Here is a 23,444-nt window from a genome sequence, read left to right as displayed (position 1 = left end):
ACAGGCATGAGCCACCACGCCCCACCTGATTTCCATTTCTTTCACATGAAACACATGGCAGTGAGAATTCTGTCAATACTCTTCAAGCATAACATAAGTACATGAGTTTAATAGGCAGTGTTTTTGGCTGGACACCATGGCTTACGCCTATAATCCCAGCACTTTGGGAGGCCAAGGTGGGAGGATCACTGGAGGTCAGGAGTTCAAGACCAGCCTAGCCAAAATGGTGAAACACCATCTCTACTAAAAATACAAAAATTAGCTGGGCGTGTTGGTGGGCGCCTGTAATCCCAGCTACTCGAGAGGCTGAGGCAGGAGAATTGCTTGAACCCAGGAGGCGAAGGTTACAGTGAGCCAAGATCGCGTCACTGCACTCTAGCCTAGGTGACAGGAGTGAGACTCTGTCTCAAAAAAAAAAAAAACTCCATAAAATTTCTTTCTTTTTTTTTTTTTTTGAGACAGAGTCTTGCTGTGTCGCCCAGGGTGGAAAGGCAGTGGTGTGATCTTGGCTCACTACTACCTCCGCCTGCCGGCTTCAAGTGATTCTCCTGCCGTAGCCTCCTGACTAGCTGGGACTACAGTTGTGCGCCACCACGCCCTGCTAATTTTTGTATTTTTAGTAGAGACAGGGTTTCACCATGCTGGTTTCGAACTCCTGACCTCAGTGAGCCACCCACCTTGGGCCTCCCAAAGTGCTGGGATTATAGACGTGAGCCACTGTGCCCAACCGGCAGTGTTTTTTCTTAAGTCAGTAAAAATTTTACTGTCTAAAAGCATGTTGGATCCATGGGTGAATTGAAATATATTTCTAATACATAAGTAAGATTGGTTTTTATTTAGCTTTTTAATTGTTCTGTGATTAATAAGCCATTGAAAAATGAATCTTGTTAATTGTTAAAATCTTCTTATTGTCTTTATATGGCAAGTTTTGGTTATCCCTCACCTGTTACATATTATTCCACCTTTATTTTTTAATTTTTAGAGGTGGGGTCTTGCTATCTTGCCTAGGATGGTGTTGAACTCTTGGGTTCAAGCAGTCCACTTGCTTGGCCTCTTAAAGTGTTAGGATTACAGGCGTGAGCCACCACACCCAGCAAAATGATTCTTTTTGGGCCCACAAAGAAGTTTTTCTTTTCTAGTAAAGAGTTGGTATCAAATGAAAAAAAAAAAAGGTACCTAAGAAAAGGTATGAATGAAAGATGGTGTTGAGTATGACATGGGAAAAATAGTCTTTTCCTTTAAAATAAGCTATAGAGGGAGTTAGGTACTATTTATTCCTGAGGTGTTATAGCAGAAACTTTAGAAGTTGGAATTTGCTTTAGCTTATGTGTTCAGCATGTGAACTAATGCGGTGCAGGCCGCCTTACCTCACCTGAACTGCTGTCGATCTTGATGGGCTCAGAATCACTCCGAAAGCAATTCTCTTCTGGGACATTCCTACCTACTTATGGTTAGAAATCAGTAACTTACAAAGAAAGGTTTGTTTTGCCTAGCATCTCGTTTGTTTAATAACCACCATGAATAGAAGGGGAAAAAAAAATACCTCTTCCCAAAAGGGAGTTTATTCCGTTCATTGAAAGTGCAGTGGATGCCTTGAAAGACTGCACTAGCAGGAAAGTGACCTGAACTTCCTCCCTAACACTGTATCTTCCGAACTTTCATTTCCGCTCATTCTTTCAGTTTGTTTCCTCTGAGCTCCCCACACCCCCTGCCACTTCATAAACTTCAGTATTTTATACCCTGGTTAGCAACCATTTAACAATGCCTATATTTCCCACCCCCACCTTACTACTCCCTGCCACGGACATACACATTTGAAAGTTTCCAGACGTAACTGAGGAGTTGTTGAATGTGAATCTCAGTAATGAGGGCATTCAAATACTTTCAGTGATAAAGTAAAATGTTTTACCTCTTTTTTGAGACGGAGTCTCACTGTGTCACCCAGGCTGGAGTGCAGTGGCACATCTTGGCTCACTGCAACCTCTGCCTCCCAGGCTCAAGCAGTTCTCCTGCCTCAGCCTCCCAAGTAGTTGGGATTACAGACATGCATCATCACGCCCACCTAATTTTTGTATTTTTAGTAGAGACGGGGTTTCACCATGATGGCCAGGCTGGTTTCGATCTCCCAACCTCAGGTGATCCACTTTATGTATTATTTTTAAATTAGCAAAACATGTTCTTTAATGCACAACCTTTCCATTTGTTTTTGTCTATTAGATGAATATTTAATCAGCAATTGCAGTGTTCCATTCAGAGTCTCTGTGTTAGGTTAGGTATTGTGTTGAGATATAAGGAAATGAGGCTAGGTGCAGTTGCTCATGCCTGTAATCCCAGTACTTTGGGAGGCCAAGGCAGGAGGATCACTTGAAACCAGAAGTTTCAGACCAGCCTGGGCAACACAGAAAGACCCTGTCTCTACAAAAAATAAAAATTAACCAGGTATGGTGGCACGTACCTGTAGTCCTAATACTACTCAGTAGTAGTCCTGTAGTATTAGTGCCTGTAGTCCTAGCTACTCAGGAAGGAGGCTGAGGCAGGAGGATCACTTGAGCCCAGGAGCTTGAGGTTACAGTGAGTCATGATTGTGCCACTGTACTCCAGGGTGGGTGATAGAGTGAGATCCTGTCTCAAAAAAAAAAAAAAAAAAAAAGGGAAAAGAAATAAGACTTAGTTTCTGTTGTTACTAGTTTACATGTAACTATAGTATAAAATAGGAGAAAGATTTACCTCCAGCTAGAGTGATCAGGGAAAATCTTTGGGAATGGAAATGGTGTTTTAATTTGGAACTGAAGGATAGGTAATATTTGGAAATACAAAGATGATTAAAGGTTGGTCCAGATGAAACAACAGTATGAAAAAAGGGAGAAAGGTAAGAGAATGTGGAACATGTGGGCAACAAAATTATTCATTTTGGCTGAAGCATGGGATGCAAGGGAGATTATTAAGGGAAAAAGAATGATGGCGATGATTGTAAAATATTTCCAAATGCTGTATTTTATCTAAAGATTATACATATTATTTTATGTAATGTTGTATATAGCCTTTCTTATTTTAAATAATCTCTTTATAGTAGAAGATTCTAAAATAATTTTCTGGAATTAAATTATCAGAGAAGTGGGGCAGAAATTTAATTAGGTTCATCCCCCTTCCATCATGTATTTTTGTGAATTTTATGGAGTCTCATAAAATAAGGAAATCTTTTTTCCCCATTAAAAAAATGTACAGGGAGGGAATAACAAGGTATTTAGAAGAGTTTACCTTATTAACGTCAGAGATAAAAGCTTCTTTATCTGGGAATAAGTATATGTATTTTTAAAAATTATTTTTGCTGGTTACATTGAAAAAATTTTAATTTTGCAGCAATTTAAAACATAAAGAAAGGTTGAAGTATAGTACAAATAACTTTTTTTCCTCTGGACTTCTTTTTTTTTTTGCCCCAGAACTGAGTGGATTCTCTGGACTTTTTAAGAATAGGTTGCTGACATGATGCCCCATCACCCCCAAATACTTTGCTATGTATTTCCTAGAAAGACATTCTCTTGTAAAACTATCATAAAATTAACAGTGATGTATTACGGCTATCTAATCCTTATCCTCTCTTCAATTTTTACCAATTGCCCCAACAATGTCTTCTATAGCAAAAGGATCCAGTTCAGATGTGTACATTTTATTTTGTTGTCATGTCTCTTTAGTCTCCTTAAATGGAAAAATTTCTCGATCTGTGACATTTGTGGCCTTAAAAATGTTGAAAGTGAAAACCGGTTACTTTGTAGATTCTCCCTCACTTTGGGTCTGTCTGATGGCTCATGCGTAGATTCAGGTTATTCACCTCTGGCAGGAGTATTGCAGCAATGGTGCTCTTTTCATTGTGTCTTGACAAGTGGCTCACAGTTTTGACTTGTCCTCTTACTGTTGGTGTTCACTTTGGTTTGCTGTTGTTGTTGTTGAGACAGGGTTTCACTCTGTCGGCCAGGCTGGAGTACAGTGGCATGATCTCAGCTCACTGCAGCCTTGACTTCCCAGGCTCAATCAACCTTCCCACCACAGCCTCCTGAGTAGTTGGGACCCCAGGTGCATGCCACCACACCTGGATAATTTTTATATTTTTTTTTGTAGAGACAGGGTCTCGCCACGTTGCCCAGGCTGGTCTCGAACTCCTGGGTTCAAGGGGTCCTTCTGCATCAGCTTCCCGAAGTGCTGGGATTACAGGCGTGAGCCACTGTGCCAGGCCCCTGTTGGTGTTCACTTTGATTACTTGATAAAGGTGATGGTTTGCTAGGCATGTTGGGAAGACTTTTTTTCCCTTTATAATTGTTTTGCCCATTCCTCATGACACTTTCAATTCATAGGCTTATAATCCATTACTCTTATTATTTATTTTGATGCTCAAATTGTCCTGGATTTCACCAGTAGAAGCCCCTTCAAGCTGCCTTCTGCATGTTTGTGACATATCTCAATTATCCTTTGAACACTTGCTTACTTTTTGGCACAATACTATGTTTTAGGCTCATTTTGTCCCTGCCGTTGCCCTGGAATCAACCATTTCTCCAAGGAATGCTAGTAGTTCCTTTTAGTGGAGAATGATATGTAGAAGCCAAAGTATGCTAGGTATGCGCATTGCTGTCAGAGTATTGTAGATCCTGGGTCTGCTCAGTGGCTAGTGCTAAGGAGTATATGTAACTATATATGTATATGACATATATACTTATATCTATGTTTTTATCTTTAGTCTATCTAGAAAACACTGGTAACTCCAATTCTTTTTTTTTTTTTTTTTTTGAGACAGAGTCTCACTCTGTCACCAGGCTGGAGTGCAGTGGTGCAATCTCGGTTCACTGCAACCTACGCCTCCCGGGTTCAAGTGATTCTCCTGCCTCAGCTTCCCGAGTAGCTGGGACTACAGGTGCCTGCCACCACACCTGGCTAATTTTTTGTGTTTTTTGTAGAGACAGGGTTTCACCATGTTGGCCAGGATGGTCTCAATCTCTTGACCTCATAATCCGCCCACCTGGGCCTCCCAAAGTGCTGGGATTACAGACGTGAGCCACCATACCCGGCCTGGTAACTCCAATTCTAATCAACACTGTCCATTCTAGTTTCTCTCTTTGCATTTGTGAGTACCTTCTCTGACAGTGAGAAACCTGGCTCTCATTATCCTTGATCATACCCCATAGATAACCACTCTCCTATTGCCAATGTAGCCTCCTCCACTGCATAGGTGCCCTCCTTACCCCACTGGCACTTCAAAACCCTGCCTTCCCCATCCCTCTCAAGCTCTAACTTACCATGCTGGGGTGCCCCTAACACCCATGGGTGGACAGTCCTCTCCTCACCCTAGTCAGACTTCAGGAACTCATGCCAGGCGGCCCCTCCCACAAGTGGACGCCCTTTTCCCCTGCCTCTAGCTTCAGCTTCTTGCACAGGCCATCCTTCTTCTCCTAGTGGCCATTACTGGGCCTCCCTCCAGTCTACTCAAAAGCTTTGAAGCATATATCGTAAAATAGGGAAACATCTACTGTCCTTCAGATACAAATATATTTATGAAGAAGATACTGTTTTCTCTTAAGAAATTGGGAGTGTCTGGAGTTAAAAGTACCTTTGGCTCTAAGAGTATGCACTTTAAGGTGTGTGTGTATCCTGTTTCCTGAGTGTCTGAATAGAATACAAACATGTAAATAACTAAACTGCAAGGCATTTGTTTGCATGTTTGAATTAGATGATAGTCTAATAGATGGGCCTTCATCAGTCCTGAGAGACATACGTTCATGTATTTGGAGTGTAATTAATGAGAAGATAGTTATTATGCATTATTAGAAGAGAGAACGTTTTGTTACATGGTAATTTAAGTTATAGAATGACTTTTCTGTTTTCTAAAGGAAGGTGGTGACTTAATGTTAAGAATATGTTTTTTGCTCATGCCTGTAATCCTAGCACTTTGAGAGGCTCAGACAGGAGGATTGCTTGAGCCCGAGAGTTTCCGACCAGCCTGGGCAACGTAGAGAAACTGTATCTCTACAAAAATAAAAAATAAAAAAAATTAGCTGGACATAGTGGCACATGCCTGTAGTCCCAGCTCCTTGGGAGGCTGAGGTGGGAGGATTACTTGAGCCCTGGAGGTCAAGGCTGCATTGAGCTGTGATTGTGCCACTGCACTCCAGCCTCTGTCTCAAAAAAAAATAAAAATAAAAATAAAACTATATTTTCTTCTTAACTCCTACTGCCTCCTGGCATTTGAACCCAAATGATGATTGCTGCTGAAATGGATATATCTAGTACTTTCTACATTACTATATTAGTGATTGTATTTTAAATGTATATGGCATATAACTTGTAAAACTCTAGAATAATATTTATCCTGGAAGTCATGCCTTCTGTCCTGAGAGGTATAACAAGTCTTTCTAATGTTTACAGTACATATGGTACTCTTAACGAGGCAGTATTTAGAAGGCAGTTCTATTTTGCTTTATAAAATGTAATTAAAGTTTATATTGTAATGTTTTACATTTGGGTTGCTTGTCATGGAATGTTAGGATCAACTGTTGTATAAACATAAGATGTAATAATAATAGGAACTCAAGGAATACAGAATGAAATATAAATCCCCATCACTTTAATGGGTTGGCGGATCTCCACTCCCTAATTTCATACTGGGTGGTTTGATAATGGCCCACACTTAATAATGAACATGTTAGAGAATCGTGAAAATATCAGCTAATTGAGTGATTGAGTCAGTTAGTCTTAGCCTGTGCTGCAACTAGCAGAGCAAAACTCATCAGAAGGCAGAAGCCAGATCACTAGGAAGAAGGCTTAAGCCTACGTGGTCTGAAAAGAGGTGAAGCAGGCAGGGAAAGTGAGATGTTCTATAGGACTCTGGAGAAGAGCTTCAGGCAAAGTAGAAGATCTCTAATGCAAAGTACAAAGGAGTATTAGGCAAAGCAGTAGGCTGAGAAGAGCCCTTTTGTTGGCAATAAAGATGGACAGGAAATGAGACAGTCATAAGTATCTACTTACGTGATTTTCTAACGTGGAACACGTCAGTGTTGCCAAACATCCTATTTTGTAGATAAAGGAAAGGGGATAAGTGTAAGAGATAAGAAGTAAATAAGGTATGAACCATCAGCCAGGAGGTGAGTTGAGTGTGGTGTAGATAATGGAAAAGGGAAAGAAGCAAAGAAGGAAAGAAACCTGGAAGGAAAGGAAGGTATCTTTCTCAAGGATCAACTGTAGACTGTGGGATGTATTATTTGTATTTGTCCTTTGAAATACTGGTTGTTAATATTTCTTTGGTTCTTTGTGAAATTTTTAATGTGTAATTGCTAAGTGCTAGGAAGGTTTTTTCTTTAACGTTTCAGGATTTGATTTTTTGTTGTTGTTTTTTCTTCTCAATAGAATAATCATAATAGCCTGTCTTAGGAAAATTATTCTGTGGTTTATATTCATTAGCAAGATAACGTTAACTTTATAGCAGAAGAAATAAATCAAGGCAAAGACCAGACTTTTGTCCTTTCAGAATCAGATTTCCCCATTCTTGCCCTACATTTATGTAGTCAAGTGTTGCCATTAGCTTTTATCATTTAAATGTTTTGTCAGTTTCTAAGTGTCAAGCACTATTCTGTCAAGAATAAAAGGATAAGAAGACAGAGTTCAGATCAGTGGACAGGATGGATTAATTAATAGATGGTCTTGGAATAATTTATTAACTCTTTGGGAAGAATACTAATGTTACTAGTTTGAGAAAATACTTTATGCAGTACATTTATTTTAAGAATATCAGATTTAGAAACTTTTGATTGAAACTCTGGATTTATACTTAGCTAAATAGAATCCAATGTTTCAGGTCATTTTTCTTAAACTAAAACTTTTTTTTGTAGCATCTGCAGAAAAAGAGGCAATCAAGGGTACATACTCCAAAGTACTGGATGCATATGGACTCTTAGGTGTTTTGCGGTTAAATCTTGGTAAGTTTATCATTCAGTAGAATTCATCCATTTTTTCATTTCTATTTTGTAATTCTAAGGATTTGAGAGGGACTAGCTATGAATTATTGTAGACTCCATATTTAAGCTACACATGTGCTAACATCTTTTAAACATTAATGTAGCTAATATTGTGATAATGTTTGTTGCCCAAAAAGGCATGCTACATGCTCAAACTCATGTGAGTGGAAGTTCGGAGACAGTCTCTGGTTTGACCACTTGAAGAGATAAGTATCAGTTGTCAAAAGAGAAAATCAGAACATTCTCCTTTTTGTTGATTCAGTGCATTTAGGAAAAAGTGTCTGCGTGAGAACTACACTGATTTTTCTTGGTTTGTATTGGAAAAGACATCTGTTTTGAATTCAGAAAGTGTCTGCTTGAGCCTTTTTTTTTTTTTTGCCACGTAATGTCACCGTGAGCTGCAGAGTAACCTTTGCAGTTACTAGTTTATCTGTAATTTTGCAGCTCAAAGTGTTCTTCAACATTGGTACTGGTCCATAAATCATTTTGTTATTGATCCGTGATAAGATAAGGAGCTTGCACTATGATACAAATCAACATGTGGCTTCCTTCATTGATAAAGTCTTACTAGAAAAAAAAGTCAGCTCAACTAAAGGGTGAACTTAGTAATATAGTTGATTTCCATTCTGGTGTAAGTGTCCTTTCTCATTGTGAGCTGGTAACAGTTCATGGACCATACTTTGAGTGGCACTGGTCTATAAAATGGAGATTTGTCATTTGTTATGAATCTATCACATATAAAGCACTGCGCTTAGGTGCTTTACTGATTATTCCTGGGTAAGCCTCACAGTATAATGAGGTATTTGCTTTAATCTCTTTTTATAAGAGATGGTATCTCAGGTTGGTTATGCTACATACTGAAATTGGTCCAGGTAATAAGTAATGGAGCCAAGATTCAGGGCCGCTTCTACCTGTATCAGAGCCCATGCTCACAGTATACCATTGCTCAATTTCAACTTTATACTAATTTCATAGGCTTTTTGTCATAATTACATGAAAAAAATCTCTACGAAAGTTTTTGTAAACCAAATTGCTTTATAAGTTGTTACCAGAGACTTTTGTCCATATGTCATCAACATCATCAGCTGATAATAGTATACCATTTTTTCAACTTTACTATTTACAAAGAACTTGTTAAAATGAGTGTGAATTCATTATCTTACCTGAATTTTCTGACAATCATTAAGCAAAATAGAGAAGGTAACACATACTTTTTTATTTGATGAAGTTTTTTTCTTGTTTGTTTGTTCGTGTGGTTTTTTTTGAGACGTAGTTTGAGCTCCTGTTGCCCAGGCTGGAGTGCAATGGTGCGATCTTGGCTCACTGCAGACTCCACCTTCCAGGTTCAAGTGATTCTCCTGCCTCAGCCTCCTGAGTAGCTGGGATCACAGGCATGCACCACCACGCCCAGCTAGTTTTTGTATTTTTAGTAGAGATGGGGTTTCTCCATGTTGGTCAGGGTGGTCTTAAATTCCCGGCCTCAGGTGATCCACCTGCCTCAGCCTCCCAAAGTGCTGGGATTACAGGCGTGAGCCACCGCACCCAGCCAATTATTCGATAAAGTTTTTTTAGCCTCAGAGTAAGTTCAGGAACAATTTCGTGTGAGATTATCCTGTTAATGTTTAAATGCTTTATTATACTTAATATATTTAAACAAGGATTTTTTTCAACCAAAATGTCTAGTGAATTTCAACACATCCATGATAAGTTTAAAATAATCACAATGTCAGATTTTAAAAATAGAGGTGCAAGAAGAAATGGAATAGCTTGAAAATGTTGGGATTTTTCATCCAGTAAAATCTTTGGGTTTTGCAGGTGATACTATGTTACATTATCTGGTCCTAGTCACTGGATGTATGTCTGTTGGAAAAATTCAAGAATCTGAAGTTTTCCGAGTTACTTCCACTGAGTTTATATCACTGCGAATCGATTCTTCAGATGAGGATCGCATTTCGGAAGTGCGGAAAGTTTTGAATTCAGGAAACTTTTATTTTGCATGGTCTGCATCTGGCATCAGTTTAGATTTGAGTCTTAATGCGCATCGTAGCATGCAAGAACAGACAACTGATAATAGATTTTTCTGGTGAGTTCATTTTTTCCCTTTTGGTGATTTGGGACATAATATGTTCAGCAGTTGTTGAGTCATCAAAAACCTCCTCACCGTGACAGCAAGAAAGGAGGAAGAACCCTGAAGACCCTCGATGCCCCTTTTCAGCAGCAAGTAGCTACCGAGAATGACCTCTACCCCATCTCCCAAAAGATTTCTGGGTCCCAACGCCTTGAGGGAGCAATGTAAGAGTAGACAGTCAGATATGAGCAGGCATGAGGGGGTGGTATCCATGTTGGAAAGAATGCCCCGGAACACCTCTTAGGATGCTCAGTACTCACTCCGTGGTCGAACTGTCAGAATGTTGTTAAGTAGATCCTGATAAGGAAGGAAAAAGGCAAAGGGGAATTCCTGAGAGCTGAGCAGGCATAATGAGTACAAAATTGATGGCTATACCTTCCTGGGGTGGTGGTAATAAGCAGTGCCGCCATTAGATAGGATTCATATTGATCACTGGTTCCCGTGCATGTGCATTAAGCACAGTAAGGGAGGATCCCCCAAACTTTGGTGAGAACTGGGTAAAGAAAGAACCGAGACAATAGAAGATCACAATGCAGAATGTCTTGGGGGTGTTTCCAGCAGGGTCAGCCCACTCCTTTCTTGGAGTGTACTTGTACTTCCTCGATAAAACTTTTGCTTGCTTTACAAAGAAAAAAAGTTCAGCAGTTGTTATGTCTAGAGATAACAAGGGATAGACATTGCTAATTGAGTGTATCCGTCTTTCCTTCTCTGGAGTCCTCAGCAGAGCATGGCAGGCAGCCACTGTCGGTTTATTGAAGTTGGCATGTGACATAAAACCCCTGTGTTCCCCCCAATCTACACTGAACTTTCGTTTCCAAAATACATTTAAAATAGTTGTGTATATTTAGAAATGAATTTAATTGTAACAAAACTGTGTTACTCACATTTCCTATTCTTGGTTTTGAGATCTTGTCTCTGGCGGCATTCCCTTTCTAAGCCAACATTCCCTTATTATTCTAAATTTTAAGGTTATAAGTAGGTGGTCTTGATTCAAGAGCAACAGATTGTGAAGAAGTAGTATACTGGGACAAAGTCTAGTACTATAATAAGTTAGGACTTATGTAGGTAAGTGTGATGTATTTCATGATTATGCATAACTGTGCTGTATTCTAAGTAGGCACAAATGGTGAGCAGAACACATGGGACTATAATTAGCATTGTTCTATTGCAGCAGACCAGATTTCTAGTATAGTGGTTCTGTTGTTTACAGCCAGCATTGATGTTGACTTTTTCTCTTGATATCATGTGCAAATTATGTATTATTATATTGACATATGTTATAAGGCCAAAGTTCAGGACTCTTTGCTCTTGGTCTCTCTTAACAGTTCAGATTCAAGATGGTTTCCTCTTGTGTACTTTTTCTCTCTCACACTTTCACTGTCACTTATATAGTCCTTGAGTAGCACATTCGGGTGTCACCCATTTGCCCTAGCTGTCAGAAGACTCAAAGTCAACAACAACCTTAGGATAAGAAACTAACTTTAGAGCAACAGCTTGGACACGTTGTAGCTCACATGGAAGTGTTTTGACCCAGAGTGGTGGCATCAGGGAGAAGAGTGGACAGAATAAAAACAGGGTTTATAGCATGATGTGTTAGAGACTTGGGTTTAGCAGAGGAGGAGACCATGAGGGAGAGGAAAGGAGAGAGAGGATGCAGGGACTAACAGGGCAGATGAATGGACATGAGTTCCTGCCTGCCCAAAGAAGCTAGCAGTGATGGGATGTACTTTTGTGAAGTGTTGAGAAATAGGCTTCCAAGAGTTAAAACCATGCCAACACTACACTTTTTCTAGTAGAAGATGTTGAAGTCCCTTGAAAAGGTAAATGTGTTGCAGCTGTCCTTACATTTTTTTCCCTCCATTTTTACCCAAAGTTTCTTAGATTGAGAGATAAAAGCTTTCATACAACAATTAGAAGTCCAAGCAGATGCAGATATATTGCCTAGGTTTAATCAATAGGAATGATTAATTGGTTGGTTGGTTGATTGATTTTTTTGAGTGTCACTCTGTCGCCCAGGCTGGAGTGCAGTGGCGCGATCTTGGCTCAGTGCAACCTTCACCTCCTGGGTTCAAGCAATTCCCCTGCCTCAGCCTCCTGGGTAGCTGGGACCACAGGCGTGCGCCACCACACAGGCTAATATTTTTGTGTTTTTAATAAGGATGGGGTTTCACCACGTTGGCCAGGCTGGTCTCCAACTCCTGACCTCAAGTGATCCCCCCTGCCTTAGCCTCCCAAAGTGCTAGGATTATAGGCATGAGCCACCGTACTTGGCCTCCTTTTTTTTTTTAATTCACTTAAGAGTAGAGATGGGGGCAAAGTCAGATAAAAGAAAGCCTGAGGTTTGTCCAGCAGGAGACAGGTTGAACAAAGGGACGGCTAGAGCACCAAAGGTGAATTTTGCTCATTTTACAATTTTGCTAAGGATTGGCATTCTTGAGCTTCAGTTTATATAGAAAAACGGAAACTTTTGGAATTCATTATGCATACCCTTGCACTTAGTAGCAATATTTTCCGGGATACAACCATGTACTTTTTGTAGCCAAAGAGTGGCAGATACCTGTGACAAAGCCCAGATAGCTTTACTCCATTGGAAATTCTAAGCTGCTGCCAGTCAAAAGTCATGTATAAATTTAAATGCTAAAACAGTGACACACTGACAGCAAAGAAAAATGAAAACTGACAGCAGAGAGAGAAACTCTGCCTGCACAAAATGCATAGGATTTAAGGTCTATTTAAATGGGGACCAGTAAGTTTCTTATAACTTTGCTGTGGCATAGGTCTCAGCTGTGGTGGTTGGACATACTGGGTCACAACCAATTTGAACTTTGCCTCAGATCAATGTGGGTAATAGTAAAGTATGGAAGTTTAAGTCAGTGTATTTTTAAAATAAGTAATGGTCATCAGATTTAACATTATCCCTGTTGTAATATCATCACTCATTTATATTCCTGTGTGATTTCCTGGATGGATAAGAGGGGTTGGGGTCATAGCTGTTTTTCCAGAACTGCTGACCACCCTTTTTATCTCTGTTGCAGCCTGTAATCTGAGGGGCTGGCAGGGAGTTGAGGGCTATTGCTGTGAGTCTTCAAGATAATGCTATTACATCTTTTATACCTTATTTAAGACAGGAAGAGAGAGAGAGTACGGAGCACTTAAGTAGAAGAATTCCACTTAAAACCTAAAGAACCAAGCTTCAATAATATAGAAAACTCATTTTCAAATTGATAGAGTTTTTCCACTTAACAATATATTTTCCTTAGTGGTATGTTGTTAGAAGCTTCTTTATATGTTCTGTGGAGGTCTAAGGTTCCAGGAGAGACCCCTGAGGGGTAATCAGGGTGAGAAGGCCAACTCAGCAAAGTTCAGTCCCAATCCCCACTTTAGCCATAGCCACTTTTATCTGTATCATAATCATTGGGCTTCTGCATGTTTGTTTGAATAAAATTTGTTTCTCTGAAAAAAGTTTGGAAACCAGGCCACATCTGTTACCTAGAATGCTAAAAGTATTTGGAGCGATGATAAACCCTATGCCTGCACTATCTAATGTGGTAGCCACTGGCCACATCTTGCTATTTAAATTTAAATTAATTAAAATAGAGCCTTATAAAAGTCAAGCCTTAAAAGTAGAGCTTCATGGGTGGGCGCGGTGGCTCACGCCTGTAATCCCAGCACTTTGGGAGGCCGAGGCGGGTGGATCATAAGGTCGGGAGTTCAAGACCATCCTGGCTAACACTAACACGGTGAAACCCCATCTCTACCAAAAATACAAAAAATTAGTCGAGCATGGTGGTGGGCGCCTGTGGTCCCAGCTACTCAGGAGGCTGAGGCAGGAGAATGACATAAAACTGGGAGGCGGAGCTTGCAGTGAGCCAAGATCCCGCCACTGCACTCCAACCTGGGCAACAGAGCGAGACTCCGTCTCAAAAAAGAAAAACAAACAAACAAACAAACAAAAAATTAGCCCGGCTTGGTGGTGCGTGCCTGTAATCCCAGCTACGTGGGAGGCTGAGGCAGAAGAATCGCTTGAACCTGGGAGACAGAGGTTGCAGTGAGACGAGATAATGCCACTGCACTCCAGCCTGGGCAACATTCCGAGACTCCGTCTCCAAAATAAATAAATAAATAAATAAATATTTTTTTAAAAAGTAGAGCTTCATAAATTGGGGTGGGGACATGCATATGTATTCCTTTTTGGAACAAGTTAGGTTATAAACACATTATATATAAAGACATAACAGAAATGGGCCACAGATACTAAAAACACAAAAATACTCCTTTTCTGTGGACCATAGATCACATGTTGAAGGATCTCGTTTTATAGCCCTATCTTATGATCCCTAGCATAGTAAATGTAAATGAATTGATTTGTTGTTTGTGCGTTTAAATTTAATAATATTAAATTAATTTTCCAGGAGATTATTTTAAAAGTCATACTTTGTTACTTAGTATTCCATAAGCTAATCATTTATTTCTTTTCCTATTAGGAATCAGTCTTTGCATTTGCATCTCAAACACTATGGTGTGAATTGTGATGACTGGTTATTACGTCTTATGTGTGGAGGAGTAGAAATCAGAACAATTTATGCTGCTCATAAACAGGCAAAGGCTTGCCTCATTTCAAGATTAAGCTGTGAACGAGCTGGGACCAGGTTTAATGTCCGGGGAACAAATGATGATGGTCATGTTGCCAATTTTGTAGAAACAGAACAGGTATATATAGTGTTTTATATTACTTAATTAATTTATTATAGGAGAAGCACAGAAAATACTAGAATAACAGATTTTTATTTGATTTGGAGCTTATTTTAACATCTATAATGTTTTATGATTGTTCTTGGTTACTTATGGGCCTTAAAAAAAGGCTTCCCTAAAAAAACCTTATTTTGGTCTGGCTCTTCATCTAGGTAAGAAGATGTCACTAATCAGCATGACATAGTCAGTGTTGTGTGTTTTGGTATTGAATTTTAATGAATTTTAAAATCCTCAGCTGTAGAGTTAGTAGACAACTTGTTTTTTTGTGAAGTGAAATTAAACCCAGCTCTTAATGGCAAATATGTGTACCATCTAAAAGTCAGAAATTATGATATTTTTGGCTATGAAACTATATGATTGTAAATTCAGGCCATGAACCCAGCCCAACACAGATCTTCAAATTAGGTTATAAAGAGCTAAACAAAATGAAATATAAAGATATGTATGTAAAATATTAAGATTTAAAAGGAATTTATTTTTTAAAGTTATGAATCTTATGCTTATAATTTTACTAATTTTTTTGGTTAATATCGCTAACAGAAAAAAAAGTCAAACCTGTGTAGTGGCCTGTTTTGGACAATTGTATATGAGAGTTAGATCATAAAATGTAACTAGTATGCAATAGATTTTAGTAAATTTGTTTTTCTAATGTAAGTGTAACAACTTTTCTGTGGAAATAGTTTACATATTTTTTTTTTTCTGTAGGTTGTATACTTAGATGACTCAGTTTCTTCCTTCATACAAATCCGAGGATCTGTTCCATTGTTCTGGGAGCAACCAGGGTTGCAAGTATGTGCTTGACATTCAGTTATTTTTATTTTTTGAACAATTTTCATATTTTCTAAACTTTCTGGATAGTTTATTAATTAATTCATTGATGGTTCCATTATTCCATCTAATAATGTTAGCTGGATTTGCAAATAAGGGTCTAGACGAGTACAGAGTTTCTGGAATTATCTTAGATATTTTTTCTTTTAATGCTCTTTCAAATAGCCATTGAAATTGAGCTGCTGTATTTAGTGTTAAAAATTTTGAGGTCTTTATAGTGTATTGATTTGCAACGTGATTCCATATTTATTACCTTCTTATCTTAGTATATAATGATTTAGTCTCTTTAGGCAGAAGAATGTAGTAGATAAAACAAAGCCTTGGGAACCAGACTTCTTAATTGGGATCTTTACTCTACCACTACTAGCTGTGTGATCTTGGGCAAATAATTTAACCCTTGTGTGTCTCAGTTTCCTTATCTGTATAATGGGAATAATATTAATAGTACCTACTTTATAGGGTTGTTGTAAGGATTAAATTAAAAGCACTTAGAATAGCACCTGGCCCCCAGTCAGCACCATGTAAGGGTTAACTATTATTGACATTTTATTTTTATTCAAAATTTATTAGTCCTTGAAGTATATCATATTTACTTTAGGATCTGGGTATGTATAGTCTAGTAAGTTTGGTGCTTCAGCCTATAGTATTGAGAAAAGGGAAAGAAAAAAAAATCTTGCTTCCTTTATTTGACTGCAGGATCTCTTACATCTTAGACTGGTTATTGCAGAGAAAAATTACAGACTACTTGAACCTTTTTAGTAACATTTTATTTAAGACAGTCTAAGAGTTAACAAGGATTAACACTTCTACTGCTCTGCAAAAATTCTTGAATTCTTGTCAAGACGATTTGACTTGTTTTATCTTTGTAGGGATAACATAAATAGGTATATCTTTCCCCAAATTTCCCTTAGGAGAGAATGCCAACAGAACCCCACTTCTACGCTTTCATGATCAACAGTGGGTGTTTGGAGTATTTGCTTTAAGAACATTGCTGAAACCCTGATGTGATGCGAGGTGAATGCTTTTGTTTTAGGGACAGGCTAGTGTTAGAGATTCTAATAACCAGTTTATGAGCCCTATGGTACACTGTTTTTATGTTATTTTATTTCTTTGTTTAATTTATTTATATATTTATTTATTTGAGACAGGGTCTCACTCTGCCACCCAGGCTTGAGTGCACTGGTGCAATCACGGCTCACTGCAGCCTCGATCTCCCAGGCTCAAGTGATCCTCCCACCTCAGCCTGCCAGGTAGCTGGGACTACAGGCACATACCACTATTTTTTGGAGAGACAGGGTCCCACCTTGTTGCCCAGGATGGTCTTGAACTCCTGGGCAAACAGTTCTCCTGCCTTGGCCTCCCAAAATGCTAGGATTACAGGCCTGAGCCACTGTACCTGGCCTGTGTTATTTTAATAAGAAGTTCTGAATTACAGTGTTTTGATGATCCAATAAGGTTGCGTCCTGAGTAGTTACACTGAGGGATCTTCCTTGAGTGGGACTTCCTTATGCCTTCCTTCTCCTGTGTGCTTTCCTTCCTATACAGTCTGGTTGGCTAATGTTATGTGGTGATAGGTGGAAAATTATGGATTTTTTTTTGGCATGGAATGATGCTCTGTCACCCAGGCTGGAGTGCAGTGGTGCGATCTCAGCTTACTGCAACCTCCGCCTCCCAGGGTCAAGCAGTTCTCCTACCTCAGCCTCCCGAGAGCTGGGACTATAGGCGCGTGCCACCATACTTGGCTAATTTTTGTATTTTTAGTAGAAATGGGGTTTCACCATATTGACCAGACTGGTCTCGCACTCCTGACCTCAGCTGATCACCTGCCTCGGCCTCCCAAAGCACTGGGATTAAGGCAGAGCACCGTGCCCGGCCAGGAATCCTCATTTTTAACCAAGTTCTCTACCACTCAAAGTCAAGAACTTCTATTTTATAAGATCCTACTCTAATGGCTATGAAGCAGCCAGTCCTGACCAAGTGAAAAGTAGCCCTGTTACCATTAGTCTCAGCATTCTTCTAGGCAGTAGGACTTTCTTTTTATTCCCACTACTATCCTCTGAGTTAAGGTTTTCATAATTTCTTCCAGCCTGGAAGATTCTCACAGTTTTCTGTCTTGTCCCTCTAGGCCCTGCTTCCTACTAGCTCCGACAGGTCTTCTTATTTTTGATATATATGTTATGCGTGTCAGATTTACTAGGCACCTATGTCCTTATGATCTGGTTTACTCAGCCTGTGCAACTTCAGGCCTTGCAGTTTTCTAGCAGGAATCCTCTACTTCCAAAATTAAGATTTATTGTCCTTCAGTGGCCACTCAGATCTCTTCACTAAATACTTGAATTCTTCCTGTGTATGTTATTTTATGCTAGGTGCTATGAGAGATTCAAAGATATAATGATGCTTCATAGAGAGGTTGCCATTTGGGCACTCAGGCCTTTTATGGAAAAGATAAATACCAAGATGAATTTGTCTGAGGCATTATAAGAATTGTCATAAGGTGTTACACAAGTAAGAATGACATTTTTAGTGCTGGCAACTTACTTATGATTTCCTTTGACTTGTGATTTTCCTTTTACTTATGATTTCCTTTCCCTGAAGTTGTTTAGCATTTATAACTTATAATACTCAGATCATATATTATTATACTACATTTACAGTATATATCAGTTTATTAGTCCATTCTCACATTGCTGTAAAGAAATACCCAAGCCTGAGTAATTTATGAAGAAAGAAGTTTAATTGGCTCATGGTTCTGCAGGTTGTACAGGAAGAATGGCAGCATCTGCTTCTGGGGAGGCTTCAGGAAGCTTCCAATCATGGCAAAAGGCAAAGGGGGAGCGAGGAGTCTCACATGGTGGGAGCAGGAGCAAAAGAAAGATAAGAGCGAGGTGCTACACACTTTTAAGTAACCAGATCTCATGAGATCTCACTCACTAGTATGAGAACAATACAAGGGGGCATAGTGCCAAACCATTCATGAGAACTCCACCCCCATGATTCAGTCACCTCCCACCAGACCCCACCTTCAACCTTGGGGATTACAATTCAGAATGAGATTTAGGGGGTACACAGATCCAAACCATATCAATCAGTCAAAAAATGGTACACATTGTAAGATCTACGCCCAATTTTTGGTTGAAATTTCAGAAATATGTGAAGGTAAAGAAGTAATATTGATGGAAAATGATATACCATACCACACAATTAAATGATTTTTAAAAATACCTTTAATGCAACCTTTTTTTTCTCCCAAGATGGAATTTAGCTCTTGTTGCCCATTGGAGTGCAATGGCACAGTCTTGGCTCACTGCAACCTCAGCCTCCCGGCTTCAAGTGATTCTCCTACCTCAGCATCCCGAGTAGCTGGGATTACAGGCATGTGCCACCATGCCCAGCTAATTTTTGTATTTTAGTAGAGACAAGGTTTCACCATGTTGGTCAGGCCGGTCTCAAACTCCTGACCTCAGGTGATCCGCTGGTCTCGAACTCCTGACCTCAGGTGATCTAGCTGCCTCGGCCTCCCCAAGTACTGGGATTACAGGCATGAGCCACCACACCTGGCCGCAACTTTTTTTTAATTGGGTAAAGTTATGGTTATTTAAAGCCTTAACACTTTCTGGAGTGCTACTTTTATCACGATTGGCAATAGCTCTGTTATTGTAAAACTTTTCTTTCAACATTGAGTAATAAAACCTAGTCTAGGAGGCCAAGATGGTAGGATTACTTGAGACCAGGAGTTCAAGACCATCCTGGGCAACATAGACCCATATTTCTACAAAAAAATAAAAAAATAAAAATCATTCAGGCATGGTGACATGTGCCTGTAGTCTCAGCTACTCAGCAGGCTGAGGTGGGAGGATCCCTTGAGCCCAGGAGGTCGAGGCTGCAGTGAGCTATGGTTGCACCACTGCATTCCGGCATGGTTACAGAGTGAGACCCTGTCTCTAATAACACAAAAACAAAAATCTAATCTAGTCTAGCCAGTATATTGCTATGAGAGCTGTGATACATAGCTGAATGTATATATGTGTTGGGGAACAGAGTGGTGGAAAACAACCATAGGCATTACCTGGAAAACATGAAAACTGGATTTTTTTCACCTTATGCACCATTGCAGTACTATGCAAAATAAATGTTAATCAGTAAGCAAAAATGCTAAGTTTTGAACTTGTATGGAGTGATAGGCAATTAATCTGGGATTACTCCAAAGAAAAAGTATCAACTTGTGAGTTTTCTGCAGTCTAAAATGCTTAACGTCCTGGGACATACGTCTTTCAAATTTTAAACTTTTATGAATATTATTAAGTACTATAAAATGAAATTGAACACAGATGTGACATTAGGCTAATTGATTTCTTATTTAAAAATTAAAGAGAGAATCCCCTGGTTATCAGAATATTCATTAGATTATCTGACTTAGTGCAGTGAGGGATAATGCTTAATGAATGATAATACTGTACTGTTAATTCAGTTTTGGAATTGGATGAGCATATTAGAGTTTATTTTCTGGTTTTACTTGTCCAATTACATGACTGATTTGACAACCCTCCTTTTACACCCTCTTTAAAAGCACTTTGTGCGGGGCGCGGTGGCTCATGCCTGTAATCCCAGCATTTTGGGAGGCTGAGGCGCGCAGATCACAAGGTCAAGAGATTGAGACCATCCTGGCCAACATGGTGAAACCCTGTCTCTACTAAAAATACAAAAATTAGCTGGGCATGGTGGTGTGCGCCTGTAGTCCCAGCCACTCGGGAGGCTGAGGCAGGAGAATCGCCTGAACCCGGGAGGCGGAGGTTGCAGTGAGCCGAGATCACGCCAATGCACTCCAGCCTGGCAACAGAGTGAGACTCCGTCCCCCACAAAAAAAAGCACTTTGTTCACAAGTTAGCAAGAATGAATTTTGGGCAACTTTTTTTTGCCCCCCCTCAGTGATCCTTGTTGTGATTGGGCAACCTTCATTCCAACGTCTCAGAGAGACATGTTTAAATTGAAGTTCAGGGAAATAATCTGGTCTCACCTATATATTTCTTCTTGGCATGTTATATCTTTCTCAATTATGCCTCATCTCTCTGCTATTCTCCTGTGTAAGAAAAGAAAAATTATAACAATATACAATAGGTAGATATTTTCCATCTTGTTTAATTTGCTTAACCCAAAATTCCTGATTCTGCAAAATGTGCAAATACTATAGTTGGGTGATGGCAAGGTTGACTTGGAAACTCTGCTTTTCCAGGAAGGAATGATATTCTCAATTTGGTGGAACTTTGGTGTGAATAGAGTATTCAACATAGTAGAGAAGAAAACACATAGACATTTGTATTGGTAGGCAGCTTGGAGGAGTAGGAATTTAGGTCAGAGACATAAAGTCTCATCTGAATCTCTTTTTGAATTGGTTATGTTGATCTCAGATAGCAAGTTATTTCACCTGTTGGTATTTCGGTTTTTTTAATTACCCAAATGGTAGTAGTATCTGTTACACAGGGCATGTAGTTTGAACTTAAAACAAAGTACCATATATGAAAACACCTTTAAAAATAGTTTTCATCAATAAAAATTCCTATTAGTTTACGAGTATTTCATAATGATGTAACTTCTTTTTTTGATGAGGTTGGTTTTTTAAAAATAAAGGTGGGGGGTGGAAATTCCCTGGAACTTGTTTTTTTAAAAGCATATCATGAATGGAAATCAGTTATTTGATTAACGACTGTGTGTTCAGCAAAGAAATTGTTAGATATTGTAAGCAGTGATATTTCTTTCGTCTATATGTTGGTTTTTGGTTTGATTAAATATATTTTTCTTGTCTAAGGTGGGATCTCATCGTGTCCGTATGTCAAGGGGATTTGAAGCCAATGCACCTGCTTTTGACAGGTAAGACAATTTTTACATAGTGCTTTAAGTTTTGATATTGCTAAGCAGTGGGACTGCTTGTATTTACTGATTCACTTCAAACTTTTTTGGCTTTAAATAAAATTCCTCTGACTCCTAATTTAATTGAAAGACAGTGACACCTAGTGTTATGACTTCTGGGGGTGGTAGTGCTGGAAGTGTGGGTCTTGATCTCTTGACCTTAAAACTTCCTCTGTGGGCGCATTGTCCAGTATAGCAGCCACTAGCCACATGGAGCTACTGGGCACTTGAAATGTGACTAGTCTCAGTTGAGATGTGCTGCAAGTATAAAATGCACACTAGATTTCAAAGACTGCCTTAAAAAATAAAAAAGAATGTAAGGTATCTCATTAGTAAAATCATGTTCGGTATACTCAGAGTATTGGTTCTACCCTCACATACCAAAATCTGTGCATACTCAAGTCCCACAGTCGGCCATGTGGAACCCATGCTTATGAAAAGTCATCATTCATATTCATGGGTTTTGCATGCCAGGAATACTGTAGTTTTGATTCTTCTTTGGTTGAAAAAAATCCATATATAAGTGGACTTGCACAGTTCAAACCTGTGTTGTTGAAAGGTTAACTGTAGTTGTTTTATATTGATTCTATGTTGAAACGATATTTTAGACATGTTGAGTTAAAGAAAGTATAATTAATTTCATGTTTATAAATGCACCTTCTTGAAAATTTAACATTATAGGTGTGGTTTATGTTACATTTCTTTGTGTGGCATTGCTCTACATAGTTTCTGGAATGGTTAGAAGCTGGAAAGAAAAAAGACTCGTATTTGGGGCCCGTTTTTCTGAAGACTGGAGCTAGTAAGGAGGTCCCTCTGAATACTCAACGGAGTATGTGATGTCCTCACATGTGAGCAGCAGCCCTTTGCCATCTGCCCTTACTGCCTTTCCAGTCAAGCTTATGGCTGGTGTCTGTCTTGTCTGGTGCCAGCCTCACAGAGTGGGCAGAAGCTGGATGCCTCCACAGCTCCAACAGGGGTGGAAGTCTCAGTACCCATAAGTCAGAGAGGAAATTGCATTCATGAGTTTTCGTAAATTCGGCTTTGAGACCATGTACAATTAATTCGCACCCAGTTTTCCAATTCTGTGTTTAAAATACTGCCATGTAAGTTATATTTAATAATGGATTATTGTTTATTGAAAAAATTTGGCTTCTTATTTGACATGTATTTATTTCCTTTCTTTCTTAAATAGGCATTTTAGAACACTTAAGAACTTATATGGTAAACAAATAATAGTAAATTTGCTTGGATCTAAGGAAGGTGAACATATGCTAAGTAAAGCTTTCCAGGTAAGTATGGTCATTTCTTATTTCATTCTGGCCCATGGACACCTAGAATGGTATTAAAAAATAAAATAATACAGTAATCAAATTCTTCCAGGAAGTAAATTACTTCCAAGAAAAAGGTTGGGTACTTGTTGGAAACTTGAACTCTTTGGGTCTATTAAGAAACAATTTAGGCTAATGTTGCTGAAATTGGGATTCTAAAAAGCTTTCAGTGCAAATGACACTGTTTTCTAATCTGCTTTTTTATTTTGTAGAGAAACAGAAAAATACCCTCCTTGCCAAAAATGTTTATCTATCACTAGTAGAGAAATAGCAGTTTCCTTCTTCATCTGTTGATTGCTTTGCCTGCTTCCTAGAACCATAGTCATTGTTTTTCACCTATGGAATTGTGAATGATGCATTTATATACATGCAACACTATACCTTCTTGTACTGATGAGAGAAAACTTGAGAATTTCATGTCAAAAAGAACCCCAAAATTGCCTGACTTCTAAAGAAAAAATATTTTAATGAACACTTATTGAATTAATAATGAATTAATATAAATTA

The 23,444-nt window shown here is 39.0% G+C and overlaps 1 protein-coding gene across 26 annotated transcripts in view; it reads left to right on the top strand.

Moving 5' to 3' along the window:
* SYNJ1 (synaptojanin 1) overlaps nt 1-23,444 on the top strand; it is a 98,767-nt gene that overhangs the window by 17,751 nt on the left and 57,572 nt on the right. For 24 of the 26 annotated variants that reach the window (XM_004062698.4, XM_055373886.2, XM_055373896.2 and 21 more), the window contains exons 3-8: nt 7,872-7,958; nt 9,813-10,080; nt 14,610-14,835; nt 15,583-15,666; nt 21,509-21,570; nt 22,802-22,898. In XM_004062698.4, the coding sequence (XP_004062746.2) occupies nt 7,872-7,958; nt 9,813-10,080; nt 14,610-14,835; nt 15,583-15,666; nt 21,509-21,570; nt 22,802-22,898 (824 nt within the window). The remainder of the gene's footprint in view (nt 1-7,871; nt 7,959-9,812; nt 10,081-14,609; nt 14,836-15,582; nt 15,667-21,508; nt 21,571-22,801; nt 22,899-23,444) is intronic. The other 2 variants (XM_063702614.1, XM_055373897.2) reach the window with 1 other exon arrangement.

This window comes from Gorilla gorilla, chromosome 22 (assembly GCF_029281585.2).
Source record: "Gorilla gorilla gorilla isolate KB3781 chromosome 22, NHGRI_mGorGor1-v2.1_pri, whole genome shotgun sequence".
Classification (NCBI taxonomy): domain Eukaryota; kingdom Metazoa; phylum Chordata; class Mammalia; order Primates; family Hominidae; genus Gorilla; species Gorilla gorilla.
The sequence above is the reverse complement of the archived record's forward strand: the minus strand, read 5'-3'. Positions and strand labels throughout refer to the sequence as shown.